Source organism: Acomys minous (genome assembly GCF_964271855.1).
Source record: "Acomys minous genome assembly, chromosome: 18".
Lineage (NCBI taxonomy): Eukaryota > Metazoa > Chordata > Mammalia > Rodentia > Muridae > Acomys > Acomys minous.
The window spans coordinates 1,507,238-1,529,495 of NC_140501.1; the positions used below are offsets into that span (position 1 = coordinate 1,507,238).

Genomic DNA, 22,258 nt, shown 5'->3' on the forward strand with positions numbered 1-22,258 from the left:
CAGAGACTGCCGCTTTAAGGCGTCAGAGGTCACTGAGGTCCCAGGTCTGCATGTTGGGCCGCTTTCTCTTGAAGGTGACAGCAAGTAAGTACTGAGAATGGACAGAGAGTGAGTGGCCTTCTCATCAGGAAGGAGGTGTAGCATCTAGTGGTCGTGACTGGAGCGTGAAAGCTCTGTTCCGAGGAGGGCGCGCAGGGCCTTGGGAGGGAGAACTCAGTCCTGGTTCCGAGAGGGAGAGAGTGGGGACGAATCTTCAACAACTCCAAGACAGAAAGAAACGTGGGAGTTGGGGGTCTTCGGCAGGTATTCTACATGCCCTCGACGGAGCGCGCGAGACAAGCCAGGAGCAGGCTCAGAACGCGCGCGGAATCGCCGGGGAGCCCGGGGCCAGGCCTGGGTGCTGCTGCGGCTTCGCGTCCCGGCGCGCTCTCTCCTCCCGGCGAAGCCCGTCTGCCCCTGCGCCTCCTCCTCCGCCGCGAGCGCCCTGTTCCCACGTCACCCCGACACGTACCAATGAGCTCGAGAGGAGCTCGTGAGTGATGGAAAGGGAAACCGATGGTCGCGCGGCGGGGGGCGGGACTAACCGGGAGCGGGCGGCCGCGAGTGGGGAGCGGCGCGGCGGGGGGCGGGACGCGGCTAGGTAGGAAGGGGGCGGACGGGGGCGGGGGCGGCGGCCCCTCCCCTGGCGGCGGCGGGCTCCCGGAGCCACCGGAGTTTTGAGCACGCGGGAGGGAGATGCGATCGCGGCTCGGGCTCTTTGCAGGTAACGCGCGGGGCGGCCCGCCGTGGGCCGAGCGCAGCCGCGGGGCGCGCGGAGTTGGACGCGGTGCGGGCGCGGGCTCCCAGGCTCTCCGCTGAGCCGCCAACCTAGCGCGGGGGGCCTGGGGGCGGCGCCCAAGCCCCGCACCTTTACTGGAGGAGTTAGCTCTGGGACCCGAGCTGCCTCCGGTGGACGCGGTTTGCGCCCTGGTGGAAGCCGCGCCCCGGACAAAGAGCGCGCGGTCAGGGGTGCGCGCCCCGGGCTCAGGCTCCTGCACTGCCCTGACGCGGCCGAGGTCGCTGCGCCAGCCCCGGTACCTGCCGCCGCCTGACCCAGCCTTGCAACAAGCCCGGGAGTGTGTGCCCAGCGCTGCAGCCACCTGGCCGCGGGGTCCCGGCGCCTGGTCGCCAGCTGGCCAAGGCACTGGCGGCGGCTGGACACAGCCGGGTAGCTTGGCCGCCCGCCCAGGGTTACGCGGCGAACCACCCGGCAGCGCCAGAAGTGCCAGCTACTTTATGTTCCTGTGTGGAGCAGAACCGGTACCAGTGGCCTGGGAGCCATGAGCCACCGACCTGCCAGGAGTTTGGGGTGGGGGGGAACCGAGCAAGTCGTGCAGAGACCTCCTCACCTCCTGCAAACTCTACGGGGAGTCTGGGTTGTTGATGTTGTGACTGGGGGGGCTGTTTGTGCTCTCTTTCATTTTTTAAGTACACACAAAAGAGAGGAGGAGTCAGAGGGAAGATCTAGTCACTGAGTCATCCACACTTTGCTCTCTCCCCCAGGAACAGATGGATGGGGGAAATTTCTTTTAGAAACAATTTATAATAAAGATTGACTGGAGCCCCGTATTGTCCCCTGTACCTGCATCCCTAGGGGCAAAGTGGGGGGAGGTGCTGGCGTGCCTAGCAAAGTGGAAACTTTCTGAGGCAGGAATTCTGAGTGGTAAACCTCCAAAGGACAGCCACTTGGACGATCGATCTTGAATTGGGAAGGCGGATCACAGGATGCACATTACTCTGCCTTTGGCTCAGCACTACAGAGCATGCCTGGCTCCTCGGCCTTGGGCACTGTGTCTGCTAGCTCTCCCTGCATCTACCAGAGTACTGGTCAGAAACCATCACATTTTTAACCCGATTTCCAAAGGCAAGGTCATGTTTTGCCCTGGAGAATAGCTGGCCATGGACGCCTCGCCCTTAACGTAGAGGACACGAGCCTCTGCTCCACGCCTGTGGAAGAGCCTTCATTAGGTGGCTGCTGCTGTTTGTCCGGGGAGAATCATCTAGGTTGGGTATTGCTCTGCTGCACTGCAGCCTGGGGCTGGTGTCCACTGTCATTGTAGGTTCGTGGTTCACAGCCCAGCGCCATTTAGCCTTTGAGGAGGCGCTGTTTGAGGTCTTTTTGACCTTTTGATGGATGGATGGATTTGTTTTAACCTCCTGGAAATTGAGGCTTAATAGTGGGTGGAGTTTTAGAATTGGGGATACAGAAACTGGTGGCTGCCTCTTCCTGAGCTACATTGTTTCCTAAGAGTCAGTTCTTGCATCTGGAGGGTAAGGTACCACTTGCTACAGGTTTGTTCCACATTGGACCGCTCTGAGGAGCCCCGGAGTCCAGTGGCCACCAGAACACCAGCTTTGTTATTGTCACTTTTCAGCCATAGGTTCTGTGTAGATGGGTCACTGCTGGAAGGGAGGCAGGCACAGGGAGCATCCTCAGCTGTGGCTGAAGGGGCGGGGCATCACGTGTGACAAGACCAATAAGGCGTGTTGCTTAGTGAAAACATTAAGTGCCCTTTCCTATGCTGTGACATGGATGTAAAGGTCTCGGCCACCTCCCGGGGGCCATGGTTTCACTTACCCATGCACCAAGCCTTATTGCAGAGCAAAGGTCAGTTCCTGTTAGCAGGAGAGTTGGGATCAGGGTCATTGTGCGGTATGGACAGTGTGCAAAGGTGCCTCACCGGGGAAGCCATATGCTGTAGATCTACCCAGAAGAAGGGTTTCACTCTTTCTTGGGTACGTCCTGTCACCTGATGGGCTTTGCTGGTTGTTAAGATGGCAGCGTGAACTAATATTAAGACAAAGGGTCAGGGACTAGGAACTGGTCAAAAACAACATGCAGACTAACTGCTCACATCGCCTCACTCAGTCCTTACCACAGCCAGAGGAACACAGCAGCACCTCATTCTACAGCTGAGGAGACCGACTCTTAGGGAAGTGGTGTAGCTCAGGGAAGGGCAGCTCCATGTTCCTCTATCCCCAGACCTCTGCTGCCACTGCTGGAGTGGACCCTGAGAACTGCATGTGGGCTCTCCTAACATATTGTAATGTTTTGTGTGTTTGCTGATGAAAGGCATATTCTGAGCTGCTCAGCTATGTATGTGAACACAAGTCTACTAAGCGAATGGGAGCGTTTGAGTATTTCCGCTGCAGCAAACGCTTGGGCTAAGTGGCGTTCCCTGAGAGCAGACATGGTGAGAGCCGATGATGAGGACTGAGGATTAGGGAGGAGGAGAGAATGCCTGCACTGTTGTAGGTCCTATGGTTTTGGTTACCGCAGGGGAAGAGGAGATCGATTTGCCATGAACTCATCAATTCAGTTGACTTCCCAAAAGAAGGGGCCTGGTCCATCATGGTACCCCAGATGTTGGGTGTCCACAGTCCACCCTATATGTGTGTGGGCTGTTGCTTGAATACCAAAATGATTGGCCTGGTCCATGACCGTGAATAGTCAGTAAAGGCACAGTAGCTAATTTAGGAACACAGATTGTTTCACCAGTCAGTAATCACATGGCCGTTTGAACTTCCTAACAAACTGATTTCCTATTCAAATGTTTAGGGCTCAACCCAAGAGTATCAGAACCAGTTATATGATCTTTTGTAGCTTCCACATAGTCTGTTACACATTTAAAATTGGTATAAACCATTCGTGTTCCTGCACATCGATTTTTCTAAATCAAAGAACATGTTTATTCCTTCCATTTTTAAACTAAGTCTTCCTAAGTTTGTTGTTTGTTTTGTATTTTGAAGTAGCAGAAGTAATTTCTTTAGCTAGCGTGTGAAACAGCACTCAGGGGTCTTCGTGGTGACCTGACTGCAGTTAGGATTTAAAGAGTGGTTTGCCTTGTTCAGTGGAAAGAAAAGAGAGCTGCAGAAAGTAGGTGGACCATTCCCTCAGTGCCCTCTAAGAGCAAAGCCTTACATCAGGCAGCGATGCTCAGGGAAGACCAGAGGGAGAGTTGTTGTGTCTGGATGGTAAATGGGACTCGGCTTCTGAGAGGGAGCAGCACTGCCATTGAAAGGTGTTCCCTGCTGCCCATCTGTCTGCCTAAGACTGTAAAAACAAAGCAAAAATCTGTGGCCTCAGACTCCAGTTTGGTTGACCCTCTTGCCAATCTGTGTATTTGCTTGGAGATCTGGAACCAAATGCAACCAAGCCGGATCCCAGTCAAGGGGCTGGGAGTTTGCACTCACTAACATGTATGAAGGAAGGAGGTTGCCTTAGTGGGGAGGAGCAGAGCCTCTGTACCAGAAAGCCAGTCCTAAAGGAGCTATTCCAAAGATTGTTCGACCTCATGGGAAAATATAATGATAGCTAGCCTTCACCAAATACCCGTTAAAACACCCAGGCCTCGACTCAGAAAACGTCTCCATCCCATTGGCTTGCAGGCAAGCTGCAGGAGCGTTCTCTTGATTAGTGATGGATGTGGGAGGGCTCAGACCGCTGGGCGGTGCTACCCCTGGGTAGGTGGATGAGCCTGGGCTGTATAAGAAAAAGCAGGCTGAGCAAGCCAGTGAGCAGCATTCCTCTGCAACTAGGTGCCTGCTTGAGTTCCTACCACAGCTTCCCTTAGTGATGGGCAGTGAAAGCCCTAAGGCAGGCGGTGTCCTTGGAATAGCTTCTGAGAGGTCAGCTAACTCTCCAAACACGAGACTGGACCCCAGCAACCTGTGCAGAAGAAAGGCACTTGTGGAGGGTGTGGCGGGACTAGGGACAGATAGCTGATTTGCAGATAGCTGTATGTTTGAGCCTTGGAATTGGCCCAGGCTCTTGTGCCACTCCCAGCCAGAAAGGGCTTGTTGGAAAGGAAACAGAGAGACTCACACTGTGGTGAAACCACTTTGAAGGTTCTGAGTAAGCTTGTATTCCTAACTTGACTCTTCCCGGTGCTGATAGTCAGGTCTTTGTGCACAGTTGTCTCCCCACGTTGGGACAGCGCAGTTCCTTCTGGGACCTTCCACAGAAGTCAGTTCCTCCATCTCTCTGTAAACCCCAGCCCAGTCAGTCATCATCGTGTGCGCTTGAGTCTTTCACACACAGACTGTAAGGTGTGTCAGGGTAACAGTCGTGTTACACACAGTGCACTCTGTAACTAATGCCCCATCCTCCAATGTCCCAACAGAGAACACTTCCTCACTTTCAGAAGCCTTGTAAACTGGCTCTGAGAATTAAAGAATGACTTGCTTTATGGGTTTAGAAGACACGAGGTCCTACTAAGTCACAATTTCCTAAAGGAAACGTCAGAAGCCTGGTGCTTCCGATTTCATTGGCCATGCTGGGTCTGGAAGTCTTCCCAAGTCCCAGGTCACTTCTCTGCCCACTAAAGTTTGAAGACCACAGCTTAACACGTCTAGTGGTTACACTCTATAAAATCATAGCGTACTTAACTGATCTAGCTCTCGCTTGCTGGCGGTAATGAGCGTCCGATGCAGAAATGTGCTTAGGCGTGCTCACCTGATGTTATTTCCCTTGCAGGTCTCTAACCAGCATAATGCTGGAGCAGGAGGCTGGCAGCCTGCAGCTTTCAAGATGGCCGAGCTGGATGCTGACTTGGATCACGTCATCCCAACTGTCCTTCCCCCTTTCTGGGCTAAGTTAGTCGTGGGACTTGTTTCTCTTCTGTGTTTTGCAAGGAGCTATGATGGAGACTTTGTCTTCGATGACTCCGAAGCTATTGTTAACAATAAGGTTTGTGTCTCGATCTTCCAGGAAGTGTAAACGTGCCAGTTTTCCTTGGCTCGGTCGCCGTCCACGTTGCTCTTAGTTCTCTGTTAAGTCCGGTTGACTCTTGGTCTGAATCTCACGAGCTGTAGATTGCCCATTTCATTTTATGTATGATCTCCTAAATCTGTTGCCTCACGTCGTCAGCCCCTGCCTGTGCTCAGGAGACCCCGTCTACACGTGATCAGAGAGGCCATTCTGCTAAGATGACAAGTCCAGGGGTGTTGCAGAGCATCAAAGGTTGAGGACCTCAGGTTTTGTGGAATTTTCCAGAACTATGAGAGGAAAGAAAGACTCGCCCCATTTGCTCTAGTGCTGGATGGGTAAAACTGTTCACTGAAATGTCTGTGATCTGCAGCAGGCAGCAGCTGGCTATGCCCGAGCGCATTGCTGTGTGAGGGCAGTGCGCTGGCAGCTGCCGGGAGAAACCAATGTGCTGCCGAGGGATAAAGTGTTCCTGCTCACTTCGTGTTCGGAGACTCAATCTGCTGACCTTGCAAACTCCTAGTCGATCTTGTTTACCAGTTGCAGCTTTATGAGGCCAGGAAAATAGTCTTTTTTTTTTTTTAATTGTAAAAAGGGAAGGAAAAGATTCAAATAAGCCAAAAGACAGTGAGAGTAAGAGAGAAAGAAACAGGCAGAACCAGTGCTCAGAGGTGGCATGAGGTGCACCCCCGTTGATGGCTTTTTACTCAGCACACAGGTTTGTTGCTTACCCATGACGAGAGCTTGAAGGAATACGCCTGTCTGGGGCGTGTCACTGAAGGAGCTTCTGCAGCAGCGTCTTTGCCTGCTCATAAGAAATGAAGGGCCAGGGCATCTGCCACCAAGCCTTGTGACCCGAGTTCAGTCCCCAGGACCCACACTGTGGAAGGAGAAAATAGAGTCCCACAAGTTGTCCTCTGACCTACACACACACACACACACACACACACACACTAACTTAAAATCATAGATGTCACCAAATGAGGAGAAATCCTATTACATAGAAAATGTCAAAGAAAACTACATGGCAAGACTGTGTGTTACAAAGTTAGAGAAAGCAATGTTTGACTTGCAGGTGCTTTGTTTGTAGCATGATACTGTAATTAACATTTTTTGAGTCGGGGTCTCATTATATTACTCTGACTAAATTAGAACTTGCTGTACAGGCCAGACTGGCTACAGACTCACAGAGATCCTCTGAGTGCTGGGCTTAAAGGCGTGTGCCACCATGCCAGGATCTGTTGATGGTCACTTTTGGCTCATGATTCCACCTGTGATTTCCTTGCCTTGCGTCCACCTGCCACCCATAGTGGGTGACTCCTTTGCAGTTTGTCCTTGACCGTGCATGCTTCTTAAAAGGAGCAAGTTGCCCTGGACAGCTGTGCACCTGATGGCCTGCTAGCCACAGACTAGCTTTCCCAATAAGGAGTCACCTTTACTTGTTAAGTACTGCTATTCCCTGTGGTTTTCCTCAGCCTCCGCTTGGGTATGTGAAGGGTTAATTCAGATCCTGTGTCGGAGAATTTCCATTGAGCTGGGAAGGCAGGGAAGCCTGGGCTCTGCTGTGTGGAGGGCTGGTACTTGCTGTAGCTCTCCTTCCATGTGAGAGGAAGGGGACAGGCATCTTGGGCCTTGGAGCAGTGTTTCCTGGGATGCTGCTCCCTGCCCCGTGCAGTAACTCCACAGCCTGGCTCTTCTCCTTCCCTGGGAATAGAGCCCGCAGCTCCACTCCCGAGGCTGCTGCGTCTTCATGATATGAGCAGGTGGTTTCTGGGTCTGAGGTGGTGGGTACTGCTTGCTAGGTGCTTCCTTGTGCTGAGTTGCTTTTTTGTTTGTTTGTTTGCTTGTTTTTGTTTTTTTCCTTCCATAAGATGATCTCTGAGTCGGTGGTGTTAGGAGGAACTTCAGATGAAATCTAGCGTTCCTATAAATCATGAAAGAAAAAAAAAAACCAACCTTTCTCTCATACACTCCGCTTCATGTGAGCTGCGCTGAATTAAATATTTAGAGCTTCTTTGGTGTTCATTTTCTGTTCAGAGGGAGGACACAGTGCTACTCCCGAGCAGGCACTTTCATGGCAGAACACAAAGGCCTCAGCTTCCACTGTTGTCCCTCAGTTAACAGATGGAGCCTGTGATGATTGTAAAACATTCAGCTGGCTCCTTGGATGGTTGATCTAGATCTTTAAGGCCCTGAAGCTGGTTAGCAGTGAAAGTCGCAGTAAGAATCAAGTGATAACTTTGCTTCCGCTCCTCCTCTTGAGGCCTTGCAGCAGCAAGTACTAAAGACCAGACTGCTGCTGCAGCGTGGAAATTTGTTCTTTTGAGATCATCTGCCATTTAACCACCTCTTGTTTTGGGAACGGCTTTTTAAAAAGTGTGTGTGTGTGTGTGTGTGTGTGTGTGTGTGTGTGTTCATGCAACGTGTGTGCACATGCCTGTATGCAGGTGCCTCAGGTGGGGGCAGGAAAGGTGTTTGAATCATCTGGAGCCGCAGTTGCAAGCGCTTGTGAGCCCTTGTTGAGAGCAGTTTGCCTTCTTAATGCACGTAGCCATTTCTTCAGTGCTTGAGCCTTGTGCCCAAAAGACCACTCTTAGGAAGCCGAGAACAGTGTGGTTTCTCCTGGCAGGTACAGCCACTGCTGGGGTCAGGAGCTAATGAGGGTTAGAAGGAGTTGTGCACTCCAACATGGGTGTTGGCACCTGAACCCAGCTCCCCTGAGAGGCAGGGTCATGCTGTAGCCTCGGACCCATCTCTCCAGCCCTCGCAATTAATCCTTCTAGCACCTTCCTTTCATACTGTAAATGTAAATGGGACATGCATTTAGGCATGTTTGCTACGCTATAAGTTTAAAATTTCCTCAGCAGAAAGATAGTGTTATTTAATATTTAGTAATTTTATATTTTAAAATGGTATGGAAAGTCCCCCCACCCTCAACCCTCCCCCCCCCCACCCCCCCACCCCGGTTTTACAATCTGCTTAACTCATGCTCAAAAGTGAGCCCTTTAAACTAATATTCTTTTCATACCTTATGTTATTTAATTGGCTATGAAAGGCTAGTGGTGACCTTATGTAGCCATGTGGTCAGTCCATTCGGCACGGTGTTTTTGGTTTTTGGTTTTTGGTTTTTTTGAGACAGGGTTTCACTGTGTAGCCTTGGCTGTTCTAAAACTTACTCTGTAGACCAGGTTAGTCTCGAACTCATAGAGTTCCATCTGCCTCTGCCTCCCAAGTACTGGGATTGAAGGCATGTGCTGCCACCACCACCCGGCCCTCCTTCAGCGTGTTTAAACCCCTTCTCTGTACTTCAGTGGAGTAGGGCACCATTCTGTTTCAGGTGATTTTTTTTTTTCCTTCCCAGTCCCAAGCTCCCAGAATAATGACTCATGAGACTGAAGATGTATTTACAGATACCTAGGCCATACAGCGAGGCTCTTCTCTGACCAGCTCATAACGTAGACTAACCCATTCTACAAATCTTCCTTCTGCCACGTGGCTGGCTACCTGAGCTCAGGCACCACACATCCGTCCGTCTTCCTCACATCTTACCAGCCAAATCTCACGCACCTGGCTCTTTCCCAGAACCCCCTGTGCCCGCCAATGGCTCACCTGTTTCCTGCCTCAGCCACAGGGCATAGGTTTGTTTTTTAATTGGCCGGTGTTGCCTCCATACAATACTCGAGAGATTCCTTCTCCAGCTCAGCTCATGTGGCCCAGGTCCAGTCTAACGATAGAGAAGCTTAAGCCACAGCGGTGAGTAACCAGTGTCCCACGTGCCAACGGGACAGATATGTGATGCCCCGGAGCCCACGGAGATGGATTAAGATCCACTCAGGATGTTAGAGGGTTGACGATGACCGTCTGGGGGTACACTTGCCTGTGCCAGCCTCTGCAGAGGGAACTAATGAAAGATGGGGCAGGAACATGGAGTCAGACAGATGGATGCAGAGGCTCTGACAGCCCTGTGGCCCAACCTTAGGATATCAGCTTTGACCTAGCAAAGGTGGGAATCTACTGAAAGGCTGTACACTAGCTGGGTAGGGAAAGCCGATGTGCACTGCGAAGTGCTTTGTATATAGAATGTGAAGATACAGTGGTCCTTCTAGGGAGCCTGGCCATATTCAAGATGATGGGGCTGGGCCCAAGGCTAGCAGGAAGGATGGAGGGGGTAGAGTTGACAGCTTTGGGGGAGCTGGACTAGGGGAGGGTCGCGAGTCCTCCCTCGTCCAGAATGTCTCACTGTGTTCCTGCAGGACCTCCAATCAGACACACCCCTGGGCGACCTGTGGCATCATGACTTCTGGGGCAGCAGACTGAGCAGCAACAGCAGCCACAAGTCCTACCGGCCGCTCACTGTCCTGACTTTCAGGTAAGATGTAACAGGAAGAACAAGAGCATCCATCGTTTGATGCTTCTGTGTAACAGCATCTGTGGTGGTGGTGGGGGGGGTTTCTAGTCATTAGTTCTTAGGTAGGCGGAGTACATGCGTATTCTAAGATGTCTGAGCTCATTTCAGGTCTGAGGAAGTGGGCCACAGGAAGGCTGAGGGGATGCACCTGAGGACTCTCCATTTCAGTTGCAGAATCGAGAACTAGAGTTACTCAGAGGTTAGCCTGGACCCTGTGCAAGGATGATGCTCACTCCAGCAAAGCATCTGCCTCGCTGGCTCTCAGAGAGCCCACCCATCAGCAAAGTGCCAAGGGAGCATACAACACATACCAAGGCAATACAGGCATCCTGTAAAACTCTGTGTGTGTGTGTGTGTGTGTGTGTGTGTGTGTGTGTGTGTGTGTGTGTGTTTCCGTGGCAAAGTTAAGCTCTGAATCCAAGTCAGTATGTAACAAAAATAAAGTTTAAAGATGACTTCTCTGGCCCCCATTAACCAGAGCTCCCAGTCAGTCATGTGACAGAGTTCATATACCTATTTCTGGGATGCATTTAAATGCATTTAAACAGATCTTGCAGAGAAACATTTAAAAACAGAACCGCCAGCAGTTGAAACACAGGCAGAAGGAATAACTGAACTAACCGCAGGAAGGTGTCCTGTGGGAGAAGGCTGGGGATACATAGTGTGAAAGTGCTTTTTGTGTGTGTGTGCAGATATGTGAGCTCCCTGGCTAACTTAATTCCAGGCCCCTGGTGGGGTAGCCTTCCCCTGTGACGCGGCCATTTCTGTCCACTCTCCTCAATGGCAGATTGTGTTCATTTTCTTCAGGTTTCTCGGCTGGGCGGGCATTATTACCTTTGTGCAGTTTTTCATGTGCTTTATGCGTCCACCGTGAGCAACCCCCACCTGTTGCAGGATCAACTACTACCTATCTGGAGGCTTCCACCCCGTGGGTTTCCATGTGGTCAACATCCTCCTGCACAGTGGCGTCTCCATCCTCATGCTGGATGTCTTCTCAGTGCTGTTTGGTGGTCTGCAGTACACCAGTAAAGGCCGGAGGGTGCACTTGGCCCCCAGAGCGTCCCTGCTGGCGGCACTGCTGTTTGCTGTCCATCCAGTGCACACTGAGTGTGTAAGTATCACCCCCACCCCGGTGTGACAATCTGCATGAGTGTAAGATCTAAGGCATTTTATGTTACACCTGGTTTTCTGAAATAGGCTCTTCTTGCATTGCCCGTGTTTGCAGAGCTAGGGTGCCAACTGCACTGTCTTCAGGACGTACGTAACGCTCTCCTTGTCGGGCACTTGAAACGGTGGGTTCCAGGTCAAAGACATGTCTTTATGGAAATGTAATAGCTACCATACTGGGAGACTTTCTCCTCAGAGTGTGCTGGGATCTCCGGTGGCACTGTCTGTTTAGCGTGGCGATAACACCAGCTTCAAGGCTGTTGTGTGACTCTGGAGACTTCCTCAGTGCAGAGACTGGGGTAGTTTTTATTTATCTTATTCATTTTTGGTGGGAGACAGGATTTTACTATGTAGGCCGTGGTTGGCATAGAACTCCCTATGTAAACTGTCCCAGACTCTAAATCACAGAGATCCACCTGCCTCTGCATCCCGAGTTCTAGAATTAAAAGCAAGCACACCTGGCCCAGGGCAGTTTTTCTGTAATAGCTAACTTTGTGGTTTACAAAAAAAAGTTCTCAATTAGCATAAAAGCATATGACATCACACACTCCAGTACTGCTTTACAGGCAGTAAGTATCCCAAGAGGATGAAGAAAAGTGAGTGCAGGATATAGTAAAACTCCAGGGTTCCATGGCCCATCTTCCTCCTCCCCCTTTGGATGGCTTCCCCATAACAGACTTGGCCAGGTGTTGTCCTGTGGCCATGCCCCTGCCTCGGGCACAAAGAAGAGTGCACTCTAGACACAGACTGTTGAAATTTAGGGGCATTTTTCAGGTTGTCAGGAACCCCCTATGTGCATACCTGAACCTTGCAAAGTATGAAGTAGCATGTTGCTGAATAGCTTAATTCAGTTTCCTGGAACTACAACGTGCTGGGGTAGAATGCTCCGTATGCTTTCTCTCACAGTGGACTTTGACCTTTAGCAGACATTTAAACACCCACATTTAACTGATTGTCCTGCTGAGGGTCTTAATCAATCCTAAAATGTTAAGCAGAGTTTTTGTTTTTGGAATCTGATTTCTCATGTCTGTTCTTTGGTATCCAGAAAACCATGGAATTTATTTATTTACTTTACACACCAGTAGGAAGTTCCCCTCTGTCTTCTCCTCCCAGTCCCTCATTCTCCCCTCCCCCATGTCCCTTCCCTTTCTTCTCAGAGAAGGCGAGACCCCTGACTCTGTTGCCTGCCTTTGGATCCCTTTCCTCTAACTGGGCAGCCTTTTCTAGCCTCAGTAGAAGATTCACCCGGTTCTACTGCTATGCCAAGTAGATACCATGGAATTTTCACCGTTGCCTTCTGTATCTTTTGTGAAAGGCTATGGGCTGATGGTGTAAGAGTCCACTTAAAACCCTTTAAATCTCATTTGTGCACAACTGTGACCAAATTACAGTTAGTTTCAGCCTCACTTCTCCTGTCTAAGTGTTGTTGCACCTCAGATACAGTGTGGCACCTCAGAGAGTATCCCACCTATATGTAGTGTTCTACCTCAGATAGTGTCCCACCTATATACAGTGTCGCACCTCAGATAGTGTTGCACCTCAGATACAGCGTTACACTTCAGATACAGTGTTGCATCTCAGATTAGTGTCCCGCCTATATACAGTGTTGCACCTCAGATACAGCTGTTGCACCTCAGATACAGCGTTACACTTCAGATACAGCATTGCATCTCAGGTACAGTGTTGCACCTTAGATACAGTGTTGTACCTCAGATACAGTGTCGCATCTCAGAACAGTGTTGCATCTGACACAAACAGGGGACTTTCTGGGAAAACCCTGGTTGGATTGACTGCTTCTTGTCTAATTGGACATAATTGTAAAACCAAAATAAAATATTTGAATGATTAGCTAAAGATTTCCCCACATTCTGATTTTAAGTGTAAAAGTTTTTTAATAAAAATATTTCAAAGCCTGGGCATGCTTCAAGTGTGCGCATATACAAAGACAGACACATGTGTGTGACGCGCACGCGCACTTGCACACACACTTGCACACACACAGTGGGGCAGGGCTACTTGCAGGGAAAGGCAATATTTGAAAATTCTCTTCATCTCTGCCATTCTATGATAGCCATTTAAATAAGGAAATAAGGAATAATTAAAAATTAGCATTCACAGACATACTTTGTATGTTTACCTTTCATTATGTTGACACACTATCCAATTTCCTCTTATCTGCTTTTTCCTGTTATCTCCCACTCTACATTTTAACGCCAGCTTTAAACCTGGAGCTTATCTTCAGGTGGCAGGGGAGTGCCGCACAGGTGTCCTGCCAGGATGGGGGGCACAGCCAGTTCTCTGCTGTGCTCTGGCCATGGCAGTGCCACCCTGCATGTGGCTCCCTGGGGCAGGAGGACAGTGCAGGTCGCAGTAAGTGTGTCTGTGTTAGCATTAAGAGGATGGAGCAGCGGTGTGAGCCCTACCAGGCGTTAATGACATGCAGCTCTTGCTCATTAATATTAATGTGTTTTGTGCCTTCACACACTCACACACCCAGTGTTAATAAGGAAGATATTTTTGCCTAGTATTAAAAAAAAGCATTTAATGTTTTCTTTATTATATATTTTATATATATTATATATTATATAAATAAGGAAATATATAATATATTTTTCTTTATTATTATTTCTTTATTATTGAAGTTTTAGTTTTATTTGTTGTTTGTTTGTTTACTGGAGACAGGGTGTAATGGGGGCTGGCCTTGAATGCCTGATCCTCCTGCCTCAGTGTCCAAAGTGCTATGACTATGAAGATGTGCCACCATAACCAATTTAGCACTGAACATTTCCTAGCCCCTGACGAATTGGTCACACTTCAGTCAGATCCCTTCTGGGCTCTGATTGGTAGGGAAATCATTACAGACAGATTGATTTGCTCCTCAGCTGATGGAAATACAAATCCACCCCAACCCCTGAATTGTTAGTAGGGGCATGAAGCTTCTGACAGGGGACAGGTTTCCTGTAAGGGAGGAGAGGCAGGAGACAGTATCACTTAGGCCCGGGTCTGGGTTTGGCTCAGCGGCCTTGATGAGGTACACCCGAGGCCTCCTTGTACCACTGCCCTCAAAGCGTGACTAAAGATGACAAGTTACCTGGCTTTTGGTATCAGAAAAGCTGAGGCCTCTTTAAGACTTCTACCTACCCATCTGCTGAATCCAGATGCTTTGCCAGGGAGGGGACAAGATATGGTGTTTGTATCCCAGGCTCCTCTCAAATTCAATTGTAGCTTTTTATAGGAAGAAGGCTTTGGACTCTCATCCTCCTGCCTCCACCTTTAAAGTTCTGGGGTTGTAGGCATTCCCTCACCATCCATCAAAAGGAACTAGGAGGGAAACCCCCGCCCACCTCCCCTCTCTGTCTGTCTTGTCCCTTGTAAGGAAACTCAGATGCCACCTGGTAAATAGACTGAGGGAGGGTGCATTGATTTCTACCCGCCCCCCAGAAAAGCTTAATAAGAGTGTTTAGGTAATCTGAAAGAAAAACACAGCTGTTGGAAAGAAATTTACTTGGAAATACATACCTTGCAAATGTCAAAAAAGAAAGAAAAGAAAAACCTTCTCCTCCTTACGTCATTCTCGGGTGGGTGGGGATCACCTGTTCTTGGATAACCTTGGACAATCCTTGCTGTGAGCTCTCTTTAATTACTCGGACAAATATTCATTGGAATGCTAAATCCTTCTTTATGTTAAAACGCTTGTTATAGATTTGTCTTTTGTGTGTTTATGTCAGGTAATGCAACCTTCATCACTTAGAAACTTGAGACGGTCTTTTATAGTTTTACCAGAAACGAGGATGGAAAGATGGGTCTGCTGAGCCCACAACCGGAAGGACTTTCCCTCACAGATTCAGCTTAATTGCTTACCATTCATTTCTTGGTGTGTTCCTTGACCATTCTGTAAAAGGGGCTTCAACAGCCTGATGCTTTTGGGCTTTGTCCCCGTTTTTTGTCCAGACTGTGTCTTCCCCTTCAGTCATTCCAAGAAGCCCCGGGTCCCCTGTGCTGCCTCTGTGGCTCCTCAGAGGACAGTGACTCTACATTGCCTTTGGTTGCTTCAGTTACCAGAGGGTTTGCCACAGCCCCTCTGCCCATATCAGATTTAAAATTCTTTTCAATTTATTACTATAATTATTTATTATTATTGTTATTGTTGTTGTTGTTGTTATTATTATTATTACTACTACTATTGTGTATGTGTGTGTGCATGCCTGATATTGGGACATGGATGAGATGGTACGTATGTAATGGTCCTGGGGATTGAACTCATGTCTGCAGGCTTGTGCAGCAGGTACCTTTACCCACTGATCCATCTTGCCACTTCCAAGATTTATTTTGTTCTTATTTTTTAATGCTGTGCCCTCTGAGCTGGTAACATTTTTATATTCAAAATCTCCTATGGGGCATGAGAAACCTGGGTTACTGGTGCTCTTGGGCGTAAAGTGTTAAATAAATAACACAGCTTTTGCTAGACATGTGCCGTGCCCAGAGCAGTCTGCTCAAATAACCCAGTTCTCTTAAAGCAATGAAATGAAGTCCTGGGCCAGAAAGTGGGGAGAGAGCAGGAGGCAGGGGCAAGGTAACACCGCTGCTTTGTACAGCACTGCCAGCACATTGCCATTAGGGTGTGGGGACGGGTAAATTGCAGGCTTTGTATATTCAAAATTTAAGAATGCTTGCTTTGTATGTAAATCTTTCTTCTCGTCTCTTAAGGTTGCTGGTGTTGTTGGCCGCGCAGACCTGCTGTGTGCCCTGTTCTTCTTGTTGTCTTTCCTTGGCTACTGTCAAGCGTTTAAAGAAAGTAAGCATCGTGTTTTGCCTTTCTCACTTGCCACCATCGTCATTATTTTGTCCTTTGGAACAGTGTTGTAACAGATAATGCCTTAGTCTGTTCGTATAAGGTTATCATTTGAGGTGGACCAGGTTACACGTGTTTATTTCCTTACCCTTTTTATAATGCCGTGGTCCAGATCAGTAATACAGCAAAGCCCCGAGTTGAACCACTGAAGCGCTGTGTTTGTGGGGGTGGAGTGGGCTGCTTTATTTTCAGGAAAATTGCATGGCTGCATACTGGCTCTGGACTCCTCAGAGCTCATACGTGTTTATGGCCAGCTGCCGCTTCCTAATTTCCAAGGGCGGATTGAACCAGCTCTATGAGAGCCTCCACTCCACTGTTCCTCCACCTGGCTTGCGTGCAGGCTGGACCCTGAGTCTCCGCTTCCCGCAGATATGCAGTTCCATTGTGACACAGGAGAAGGGGACTCTGCCCGAGTAAGCATGACCATGCCTCACACCCTTCTGTCATCCTTTTTATCATGCTGAGAGTAAAATAAACACTGCATATCAGTTGACCAAGGTGGGGACAAGCGGATGGAATATCTTCCTGTGCAGAGCAGAGCAAGGGCGGCTTTTCTTACTGAGACCACAGGTGAACAGAGCAGGAAGACACACCGCCATCACTTCCTTGGCCAGGATCTCCCCGCTAACCACAGCTCCTGTGCTTGCCTTAGTCTCACAAAGCTGGCAGGTGCCGGTGTGTTTCCCACGAGACTGTGACTCAGGAATGGGAGCTTCCTCCCTCCAGTGTGGTGGCCCTGCACGTTCTACCATTGGCAGTTCAGTTAGGATCTGCAGGTACACAGAACAGGAGCTCCTCAGCATTCTCACACTCTTCCCCAGGAAAATTAAAACTTCAGACTTACGGATTTTTTTTCCCCAGAAATGTGTCTTCAGTCATCGTTTATTAATCTTAACATAACCTTCGTAAAGCAGCTACTTGCAATTATAAATCAATTTCACAGTAATCAGAAATCCCTTTCGAAGAAAGTGTTACATTTATATTAGGTATTAAATATGAATAGATTTAACATGTAGGATGTGTCATATAGGGCTTCCCAGTGCTTTTAAAGATTGCTCTTGTGAGATCATAGGGAAAATCATTACAACAGTAAAAATCCTTCCATTGAGTAAACACTGATACATTTGCTGGGCTTTTTGAATGGAATGTTCTTTTAGAGTGGTGAAAAAAAGTAAAGCTTTTTTGTAATGCCTTCCTGGATTCTTTACTCTTACTGTGCTCCAGTTAACGGATTTATGCGTTAATATTTACATAGTATGTGTATATCTGTTTTGAGTTCCTTTATAATCATAAAATTGTTCGTAAGAGCCATCCACACAAAAAGTAGTAGGTTTATGAAGCCTTTTGGCCTGGGTGTGTAGCTTGGTAGTGGACCACTGGCATGGGCGAGGCCTCTGGCTATAGTCCTAGTGCTGAAAGGCAAAATAAATACACGTGATAGTGTGGATGCTGGTTCTTCACTTAATTCATGCTTCATTCCTGGGAAGTGGGTGGCAAATTGCTCACCATATAACCTTTTTTTTTTTTTTGGTCCAGTGACACGAACTTAGCATTTATACTGTGTGTTTACTTTAGCATGAGAAAGAGATGGTTAGGTCTTGAGTTTAGAAATATCTTTAATAAAGTGAAGCTGGCCGTGTTCCGTGTTTGCAGGCCGGTAGCGGTGGTGGCACCAGCTCTCGTGGGACCCGGCTAGGATTATGAACAGATGTCGGGTTGCTTGACGTCCTTCCAACCGTGGGAGCCTTCACAGAAGCTCGCTGCCCACCTCACCTCCCCGGATCCTGGTCACTGACTAAGTTAAACTGACTTTAGTTCAGGAAAGAGTGGATTAAGGGGATCCCACAGGGTCACCTCCAGCTTGGTCTGACGTTTTTGAAGTTACTTGGTCTTTAGAACGTATGAAATTGTGATAGTTGGTTCAGGTCTCAGTGCCTTGGCCCTGAAAGTTACCCTCAGCCTGTTGTGTCTGCGTCCGTTCTGCCCCCCTAAACTGTTCACATGCCCCGGCAGGCTTGAGTTGGAGCTGTCGTGGTTACTGCCCAGTTTAAAGTGGGTGTTTGCAACCCCTGTGCCTTGAGTCTTTATCAGAGTGAATGGATTTCACTGAGGTTGCAACTCGGCCTTGCGTTTCTCCGGCAAGTCTAAAGGTAGCCTGAGAAGGCCTTGGGCATATTACAGTCAGTTTTTGTTTTTTGTTTTTGTTTTGTTTTGTTGCAGGGAGCCCCCCACCCCCTCTCTCTCTCTTTAGCAAGGTCCTCAGCCTGACCCCCACAGTAGTCAGCTAAGGACTTTCTGCCTTGCCCCTCTGCACCAGTGAGTTGACCGCACCACCCGCAGGCCCCTCCTCGTCCCAGCCTGACCCCCACAGTAGTCAGCTAAGGACTTTCTGCCTTGCCCCTCTGCACCAGTGAGTTGACCGCACCACCCGCAGGCCCCTCCTCGTCCCAGCCTGACCCCCACAGTAGTCAGCTAAGGACTTTCTGCCTAGCCCCTCTGCACCAGTGAAGTTGACCCTTCACCGCACCACCCGCAGGCGCCCTCCTCTCCCAGCCTGACCCCCACAGTAGTCAGCTAAGGACTTTCTGCCTTGCCCCTCTGCACCAGTGAGTTGACCGCACCACCCGCAGGCGCCCTCCCCGTCCCAGCCTGACCCCCGCAGTAGTCAGCTAAGGACTTTCTGCCTCGCCCCTCTGCACCAGTGAGTTCACCGCACCACCCGCAGGCCCCTCCTCGTCCCAGCCTGACCCCCACAGTAGTCAGCTAAGGACTTTCTGCCTCGCCCCTCTGCACCAGTGAGTTCACCGCACCACCCGCAGGCCCCTCCTCGTCCCAGCCTGACCCCCACAGTAGTCAGCTAAGGACTTTCTGCCTTGCCCCTCTGCACCAGTGAGTTGACCGCACCACCCGCAGGCCCCTCCTCGTCCCAGCCTGACCCCCACAGTAGTCAGCTAAGGACTTTCTGCCTCGCCCCTCTGCACCAGTGAAGTTGACCCTTCACCGCACCACCCGCAGGCGCCTCCTCGTCCCAGCCTGACCCCCGCAGTAGTCAGCTAAGGACTTTCTGCCTCGCCCCTCTGCACCAGTGAGTTGACCGCACCACCCGCAGGCCCCTCCTCGTCCCAGCCTGACCCCCACAGTAGTCAGCTAAGGACTTTCTGCCTCGCCCCTCTGCACCAGTGAGTTCACCGCACCACCCGCAGGCGCCTCCCCGTCCCAGCCTGACCCCCACAGTAGTCAGCTAAGGACTTTCTGCCTTGCCCCTCTGCACCAGTGAGTTGACCGCACCACCCGCAGGCCCCTCCCCGTCCCAGCCTGACCCCCACAGTAGTCAGCTAAGGACTTTCTGCCTCGCCCCTCTGCACCAGTGAGTTGACCGCACCACCCGCAGGCGCCCTCCTCTCCCAGCCTGACCCCCACAGTAGTCAGCTAAGGACTTTCTGCCTTGCCCCTCTGCACCAGTGAGTTGACCGCACCACCCGCAGGCGCCTCCTCTCCCAGCGCCTACCCTATCCCTTCTCTCTCGACGAAGGCGCCATGTTGAGCTTGTGCTGAGCTTCATATGTTACCTGAGGCCCATCTCTTCTGAGAGGCGCGCCATGCGTGGGGTCCATAGCCTCCACAGAGGAAGAACAGGAAGTCCCCTGTGCATGACAGGTGTTGGTGAAAAGCATTTCTGTCCCAAAATGTCACCGGGTTTATCAGTTTACACCGTTTGTTCTCTCACCAGTCAGCCACATTTTAAATCTTTCTTGTACCAGGTCCTGTGCGTAATTCTGCATTGCAAAACCTAGAAACATAAAGTCCATACGCCCCAGGGGTGGATTTATAGTCCCATACGTGTTATATGAACATGCGTATACACACACATGTCATACCTATGTATGTAAAAATACCTTTCTCCATACCCAGGGATTTTGCACCTTTTTTCCACGTGCGACTACTGCGTCACACCCGCAGCACTAGTACACTTTGTTCTGATTGAAGTTCAGCTTGCAGTGCGTAGCATGCCCAAGGAGCTGAGAGTGACGCCCTTCTGCACTCTTCCTCCTGAACTGTGTCCTCCCTCTCTGTCTCTCTGCACGTGTTCAAGAACCTTTTCGTGGTGTTTGCTGGATATTATTGGGGTGGCCTCTGCACCCCCACCGCCTTTGACGTTCTGCCAGGTTTCCACCTTTTCATATTAAGAAGCTGTGAGTGTCTCCGTCTCCATGCGTGTCCTAAATCATCTCAGTTTTCTTTCCCCTGGCTCGTCAGTGCAGATGAATACAGGCCAAGCAGCTCTCAAGGACTCATGCCATGTTTTTTTTTTTTTTTTGGCCTGTGTCTGTAAGTACAGCAAAGAATTAAAAATTTTGTAGTAGAAAGTCTTCATTGGAATTAAAATAATCATGCTGTCTAATGTTTAGGCTTAGTGTTTAAAGCAACCAACTTAAAGACCTGGTCTTCATACTTTGTGAGTTTGAATACATAAAGCCAGTAGAAAGGAGGTTACACATAAGCCTGCCATTGAAGAGAAGCTTTTACATTGAGTTAATACTATGTTATAAGGGGACAGACATATAGCACTGAGTTTACTGGCTAGGAGGCTCTCTGAGTGGCTGCATCTCCATTCTGGTCACCTTGTTAGCTTTCTTTATAGGCGTGCTCTGTATGATAAAGTCTGAACCATCTTCAGCTGCCTGGGTTTATTAGGAAGCGACTCTGCCAAGCTCTGAAGTCCTGGGGTTTCAGAAAACAGAGAGGAATCTGCTCGCTATCATTCCAGGGTCTTACCTGGCTTACCTTTCCTTCACTGTGCGTGGGGGTGTGCATGTGGGCGAGTGCGTGTGGGGGTGTGTACATACATGTTTAACGTATAAGCTCCTTTGGGACAGAATCTTTTTTAAAAATGAAAAATGAAAAATGAAAATGTCTTCATAAAGGCATCAAGTTACTTTAAAATACTACTACTACTAGTAATAATAATAATAATAATAATAATAATAATAATAATAATAATAATATAATCAGACAATTTGAAGGATGTTTATTCTAATGCCCAAACCAGAACAGTGCTGTTCTCCTGACACACCTTGTCAGTCCTGAGGCCTGCTGGAGCCAGGTGGGCACTGTACAGTGAGCTTGCTAGAACAGTGAAACAGTCCCACTCTTCAGCTAGTGCCTTAAACTAAGACCAAGTGCCCTGTGGGAGGAGGGCTCCTGCAGAGAGGCGTGGTCCTGCTGCCTGTGGCCCATCCTCCTGTGAGAGGAGGGCTCCTGCAGAGAGGCGTGGTCCTGCTGCCTGTGGCCCATCATCCTGTGAGAGGAGGGCTCCTGCAGAGAGGCGTGGTCCTGCTGCCTGTGGCACATCATCCTGTGAGAGGAGGGCTCCTCCAGAGAGGCGTGGTCCTGCTGCCTGTGGCCCATCATCCTGTGAGAGGAGGGCTCCTGCAGAGAGGCATGGTCCTGCTGCCTGTGGCACATCATCCTGTGGGAGGAGGGCTCCTGCAGAGAGGCGTGGTCCTGCTGCCTGTGGCACATCCTGTGGGAGGAGGGCTCCTCCAGAGAGGCGTGGTCCTGCTGCCTGTGGCACATCCTGTGGGAGGAGGGCTCCTCCAGAGAGGCGTGGTCCTGCTGCCTGTGGCACATCATCCTGTGAGAGGAGGGCTCCTCCAGAGAGGCGTGGTCCTGCTGCCTGTGGCACATCCTGTGAGTTCTTAGCTCAGATGAGTGTCTTCAGGGTCTCAGGGCCGGTTTGCTCTTTAAGCCTTTTCGCTCTGTTGCTGTTCCGTGGTAGTTCAGCCAGGAAACCAATTTTTCATTCCCTTGCCTTTTGTTTAAGATACGTTTTTATCTTTGACTTAGAATCATGATGCTTTAAAAAAAAAAAAAAGGCCCGTCCAATTAGGCGACTCACACCTGTCATCCTAACACTCTGGAGGCAGCGAGGATTGCAAGTTTGAGGCCAGCCTAGACTACCATCTAAGAACTCCCAAATAAGCCGGGCGTGGTGACACACACCTTTAATCCCAGCACTTGGGAGGCAGACGCTGGTGGATCTCTGTGAGTTCGAGGCCAGCCTGGTCTACAAAGCGAGTCCAGG

At 49.8% G+C, this 22,258-nt stretch overlaps 1 protein-coding gene across 2 annotated transcripts in view; it reads left to right on the forward strand.

Annotated features, from left to right (window-relative positions):
* Positions 1 to 648: 648 nt before the first annotated feature.
* TMTC4 (transmembrane O-mannosyltransferase targeting cadherins 4) overlaps positions 649 to 22,258 on the forward strand; it is a 60,455-nt gene continuing 38,845 nt past the window's right edge. The window contains exons 1-5 of one of the 2 annotated variants that reach the window (XM_084767904.1): positions 649 to 763; positions 5,516 to 5,728; positions 10,000 to 10,115; positions 11,049 to 11,265; positions 16,029 to 16,116. In XM_084767904.1, the coding sequence (XP_084624030.1) occupies positions 5,570 to 5,728; positions 10,000 to 10,115; positions 11,049 to 11,265; positions 16,029 to 16,116 (580 nt within the window). In that variant the 5' untranslated portion in view covers positions 649 to 763; positions 5,516 to 5,569. The remainder of the gene's footprint in view (positions 764 to 5,515; positions 5,729 to 9,999; positions 10,116 to 11,048; positions 11,266 to 16,028; positions 16,117 to 22,258) is intronic. The other variant, XM_084767903.1, reaches the window with a different exon arrangement.